The 6,164-nt window shown below is 34.0% G+C and overlaps 1 protein-coding gene across 2 annotated transcripts in view; it reads right to left on the bottom strand.

Annotated features, from left to right (window-relative positions):
* MTMR8 (myotubularin related protein 8) overlaps positions 1-6,164 on the bottom strand; it is a 142,505-nt gene that overhangs the window by 99,790 nt on the left and 36,551 nt on the right. For both annotated transcript variants that reach the window (XM_037732667.1, XM_017512151.2), the window contains exon 2: positions 2,203-2,325. In XM_037732667.1, coding sequence (XP_037588595.1) covers positions 2,203-2,325 — 123 coding nt within the window. The remainder of the gene's footprint in view (positions 1-2,202; positions 2,326-6,164) is intronic.

Below are 6,164 nucleotides of genomic sequence, written 5' to 3'. Positions count from 1 at the left end.
ATGTCTTCTTTTGAAAAGTGTCTGTTCATATCCTTTGCCCACTTTTGAATGGGTTAGTTTGCTTTTTTCTTGTAAATCTGCTGTAGTTCTTTGTAGAGTCTGGATATTAGCCCTTTGTCAGATGGGCAAAAAATTTCTCCCATTCTGTTGGTTGCCGATTCACTCTAATGATTGTTTCTTTTGCTGTGCAGAAACTCTTAAGTTTAATTAGATCTCATTTGTCTATTTTGGCTTTTGTTGCTTTTTTAAGGTAGTGTCTCACTCTGTTGCCTGGGCTAGAGTGCAGTGGCCTGATCGTGGCTCACTGCAGCCTCAACCTCCTAGGCTCAAAGGAGATTCTCCTGCTTCAGCCTCCTGAATAAGCTAGGATGACAGTTGTGTGTTACCATGCCTGGCTAATTTTTAATGTTTTTTTTTTTTTTTTTTGTAGAGACTAGGTATCACTTTGTTGCCCAACCTGGTCTCAAACTCCTGGCCTCAAGCAATCCTACTTTCTTAGCCTCCCAAAGTGCTGGGATTACAGGCGTGATTAATTTCCATCTTAATTGTTTTGTCAAACTGAAGTCCTGCCATAGCAGTTCTGGCGGTATCACAAAATGTAATAGGAATTAATCTATTCAATCTCAAGAAAATCAAAGATCTTCCATTCAACATGAGAGATGTGTGTTTGGGTAGTATGATACTGATAATCGAAATCAGGGCCCAGGCAAACAATTGTGGTGAAACTGGGAAGGGTAGGAGGGAGGTAGGGCAGACTAAGGCTAGGAAGAACTTCCCTAATTGGGTAAATAAGCCTCCTTTGACACGCAGAAATAAGTGTAAGTTCTCCCTTCTAGATAGAGTCCACTGAGTTTGAAAGAATACCCAAAAGGAACAAATCTGGAGACATGTGTATGTACTGTCTATAAATGTAGGTAGATAGGAGACAGGCTTATGGAACACTACTAAAGAATTGGTTCCTAAACTGTTAGAATTCCAAGATTCCTTACTAACTATATAATCTAACCAACTCACTTTACAAATGAAAAAATAAGCCCAGAGAGGAAGAATCTATTGCCTAAGGTTACATAGCCAGTTAGTATCAGAGCTTATTCTAGCCCAGTTCTCATTCCTCTTTCGGCATTCTTATCATCACACCAAAGGGAGCAAGATACAATCTCCTATGGGGGAAGTTCATTTTTAAAAGGAAGTATTAAGGTACTTCTTTCATATGCATACTCAATTCAATTTATTTTATACTTACACGATAGTGTTTACCATGTTCCAGTCATTGTTGCAAGCACTTACAAACATTCACTTTGTAATTCTTCTATCTTGACTTTTTAAAAATAATTCAAGGTATTATTTTATCTCTATTTTACAGATGAAGGCAGTGGGACACAGAAAAGTTAAATAATTTGCCCAAGGTTACAAAAGTAGTAAATATTGAAACTGGAATTTCAACCTGAGCAGACTGGCTCTAAAGCTTTAATCACTAAGCTATGCTATATATAAAAAACATGTTGTACTTATTATAAATGAAGAGGTCTAAGCATAAATCTAACTAATAATTAAGATTAAATTATGATCTTTAGGATAGGGAAGGCATAAAGTAATGTTGGAGTGCTGAAGTAATTACAAAATATTCCCTAAAGGTGTAAAAAGAAACACATACAAATGTGTGTGTGTGAGCACACAAATATATATACTCAGGTAAAATCCTGTCTTAGGACAGAGAGATGGTCTAAATTACTGCTGCCCAAGATAAAGTCGATGAGGCCTTAGCATCAGCATCACCTAAGCCCTTTTTAGAAATTCAAAATCTTTGGCTTGAGATTCTGCATTTTTATCAAGTTCCCATATGCTACAGATGCTGCTGGTTCTTGAACTACATTTTATGGGTAGCAAGACTTTAAATTACTTCACGATGCTTACAAACTTATTTCAGGAAATGAGCAGAAACTATTCTACCTAAAAATAATTTAGCTAAACCTCAGGAATATACCCATGTAGAATAAAATGACTACAATGACCACAGCCAATAACTTGAAGAAAGAGGAGTCATACAATTCAGGCCATAGCAACATTATTAGCACAGGTCCTTTGAAGAAAAAGTTTTATAGTAATTTAAAATTTATACTTGAAATTTCAAGAAACCACCATATAGAGAGCATGTATGCACAACTCTTTAAGACTCTTTGATATTTCTTCTCATGAACATACCCATGTTTCTTTCCGTGCTGTACCGGAAGCCTCCACATAGATCAGGTGGGTTGCAGTAAGATAAAGAATCCCATTAGCTGGTTTCTTACTCACATAACGATCCAACAATTTCACATTTTCTACCTGTTATTTGAGGAAAAAATACTGATTAAGTTACCAACTCACCACCTGTGATTGAAGTGGGGCAATTCAAAGCAAGATAAATGCTGTTAATTTGCTATAAAACTTGAGTCTTTCCAGTTCCTGTCAAGATGGCAAACTAGTATGATCTGTATTACCTTTTCTAAAATCAGCCCTGGAAAAACTATGAAAGTAAGAGGAAAACCTGTATCCTAGAAAAGACAAAAATTATAGACAAAGTTTACAAGATGAGGTATGTATAAGTAAAAAATATATAGAACCTGAGAGCCTGCTAAGGTACTTATCTTGCAGGAAGAGAGTGCAGTTATTGTATGTGTAAAAAATCAGTAAGGGTAGGGGCCAGACACAGTGGCTCACGCCTGTAAGCCCAGCACTTTGGGAGGCTGAGGCAGGTGGATCACGAGGTCAGGAGATTCAGACCATCCTGGCCAACATGGTGAAACCCTGTCTCTACTAAAGATACAAAAATTAGCCAGGCGTGGTGATGCATGCCTGTAGTCCTAGCTACTCAGGAGGCTGAGGCAGGAGAATCGCTTGAACCCAGGAGGTGGAGGTTGCAGTAAGCCAAGACCACACCACTACAGTCCAGCCTGGGCGACACAGCGAGACTGTCTCAGAAAAAGAAAAAATCAATAAGGGTAAATAACATGAAGACAGATCGTTAAGTAATAGGGCAAGAATGAAATAAAACAGAAAAGGAGAAAAAGAAAAAAAGAAAAAGGGAGTACCATAAATAAAACGCATAAAAAGAAATGTCAGAATGAAGTCCCAATATAAAAGTAACTGCAATAAATGTATATGATATTAAACTTACCAATTAAAAGAAAGACACAGATTAAAACAAAAGATTCAACAATATTCAGACTAGAAGAGATATACTTTAGGGTCACAAAATGAAAATAATAAGATAGAATAATAAGATAGGCAAATATGAACCAAAATAAAGCTGAGGTAGCAGTCTCAGTATCTGACTAAATAGAACTACATGACAAAAAGCAATAGGACAAGAAGACATATCCATCATAAATATATACATATTGTATAATACAGTCTCAAAATATCAAACAACTAGCAGAACTGCAAAAAGAAAAAGAGCAAGTGCATGTGGATATTTTAATGCTGTTCTTAGGAACTCATAGATCAAGCAGACCAAAAAAAGAAATCAAGTGAAGATATGGAACACTTACACATTACAACAAAAAAGCTCAAGCTATTATATATAGAATAGAACTCTCTATCAAATACAACAATATATAACAAATACAACATTTAAGACAACAAAAAAAATTTCCAAAAAGAGACGATGATTACAGCTGTTAAGTGAAGTATCAATAAACTCGTTTCAATATCATGCAGTTTATGTTTTCCAACTCCAGTGCAATAGCATTAGAAATTAATAACAAAATCATAGCCAAAATTTAGCATATGTTTGAGAACAAAATAGCTTATTACTAAATTAACCTTGGGTTAAAAAGAAAAAGGCAACTAAGAAATATTTACAAGTGAATGATAATAAAAACACAATAAAAATTTGTAGGAGACAGTAAACAACTAAGAAGTAAATATATAGCATTAAGTAAGTTTACCATGAAATGAGAAAGGTTAACAACAAACTAAAAGACTCAATGCAATGGAAACAGCAAAAGAACAGAGAAATAAGATGATAAAGGACAGAAATTTAAAACCAGAGAATCCACCTCCACAGATATACATATACAGCCTGAATGGAAAAGATTAACAAACCAGAATTTAATTCTTTCAAAAGGTTAATAAGATAGATCTTTGCTAAAAAAGAGAAAAGATGCAAATAAACAAAATACAGGATGAAAAAGGGAAAACCATAAAAAATTAAAACTATAAGTATATTATGATCAACAATATGCTAATAAATTGGAAAACTTACAAGAAGTGTTTTTAAATCCCAAGACAAATATAAAACGGCAATGGTAATCAAATATTTTCCCTACAAAACCCTCAGTCCCAGATGATTTTATATGTTTATTTTACTAAACTTCCAAAATATAATTAGCTACTACCTTATCCAATTGATTCCACTCACTGGAAAAAGAACAAAGGTTACTCAGTCCATTTTATGAGGACAATTTAATCTTGATTCTAAAATCAAATTGAGACAATTATAAAGTAAGAAAGTTTAGGGCTATTTCATTTATGAAATGTAGACATAAAAACACTAAATAATCAATCCAACATTATATTTTTAAAAATACATTTTGATCAACTGCCATTTATCACAGGAACGCATGGAGAGTTCAACATCAGAAAATGTCAATATAATACATCACATGACCAAAAAGAAAAATCATATGCTTTATCTCAATCAATACAGAAAAAGAAGTATTTAACATAGTTTAATTCTATTTATAATGATAATCCTTAGTGAACAAAGAATAAAAGTAAACATCCTAAACTTGGTAAAACTTAAATACCAAAAACCTACAAAGAATGTTATGAATAACGAAGAAACTAAATGCATTAATTGAAAATCATGAACAAGAAAAACTATACCTCTAACTATCACTGCTACTGTTTTAAATGTCCTAGCTAAATACTATCAGAAAAGGAAGCGTGGAATTAGGAAATGCAAGGATTAGAAAGAAAGTGCTATGTTTGGCATGCCTTACAGAGAAGGTAATCATCAAACTAGAAAAAAATCAACCAAACTCTCAGAACTAATATTAAAGAGTTTAGTAAGGATATCAAATATAATATCAACCTACAAAAGTCAATAGCATTTTCCTATACCAGCAATGACCACTTAGAAAACATAATAGAAAACACCATTCACAATGGCCACAAAAACTATATAGAATCTAGAAATTAGCCTAACCAAGCATATACAAGACCTTTACTGATAAACTTTAAAAGTCTAATAAAGGATATAGAAGATAATCTAAAGAAATTATGTCTATGCTCTTGGATAGGACAACTTAATATAATGAAGATGGCAATTAGCCCTCAAATTAATCTACCAATTCAATACAATTTCAATCATATTTCAAAGCATATTTTCTAATAAACTTATTCTAAGTTTACGTAGAACAAAACCCCAGAAACAGCTAAATCAACCTTTAAAAAAGTAGAGTGGAAGATTTGCTCTACTAGGTATTAAAACATACCTAGGGAAAAATACGAACAAACAAAACAAAACAAAAAAACTCTCTAGTACTATTGCAAGAACAGAAAAATAGACCAATGTAAAAGGACCAGAGCTCAAAATCAGACTGATATAAAAAATAAGAGCGTAATAGAGCATAAACATGGCACTACAAATTGATGGACAAAAGAGTACTTGCTAATGTGTTGGGGAAACGGCATTAGTACATGCAGAAAGATAAAGCCATATCCCTATCTAATACAATATACAAAAGTAGACTCTAGATGTAGCTATATGTAGCTTTTACATAAAACTATAAAGTTACTGGGAAAAATGCAGAGTACCTCAGATCTAGAACAGAGAAAGACTTTTTAAAAATTAATAACAGAATGGGGGAAAATATGTGCAACTCCTAAAAATAACAAGGAATTATTATCTAGAATATACAAGGGGCTCCTACAAATCAACGAGAAAAAGAGTCCCCAAAAGAAAAATATATGGGCCAGGCATGGTGGCTCATGCCTGTACTCACGCCTATAACCCCAGCACATTGGGAGGCCAAGGCAGGGAGATCACGAGGTCAGCAGTTCAAACCAGCCTGACCAAAAAGGTGAAACCCCATCTCTACTAAAAATACAAAAAATTAGCCAGGCATGATGGTGTGCGCCTATAATCCCAGCTACTTGGGAGGCTGAGACAGGAGAAT

Source organism: Cebus imitator, unplaced genomic scaffold (genome assembly GCF_001604975.1).
Source record: "Cebus imitator isolate Cc_AM_T3 unplaced genomic scaffold, Cebus_imitator-1.0 Scaffold463, whole genome shotgun sequence".
Lineage (NCBI taxonomy): Eukaryota > Metazoa > Chordata > Mammalia > Primates > Cebidae > Cebus > Cebus imitator.
The sequence above is the reverse complement of the archived record's forward strand: the minus strand, read 5'-3'. Positions and strand labels throughout refer to the sequence as shown.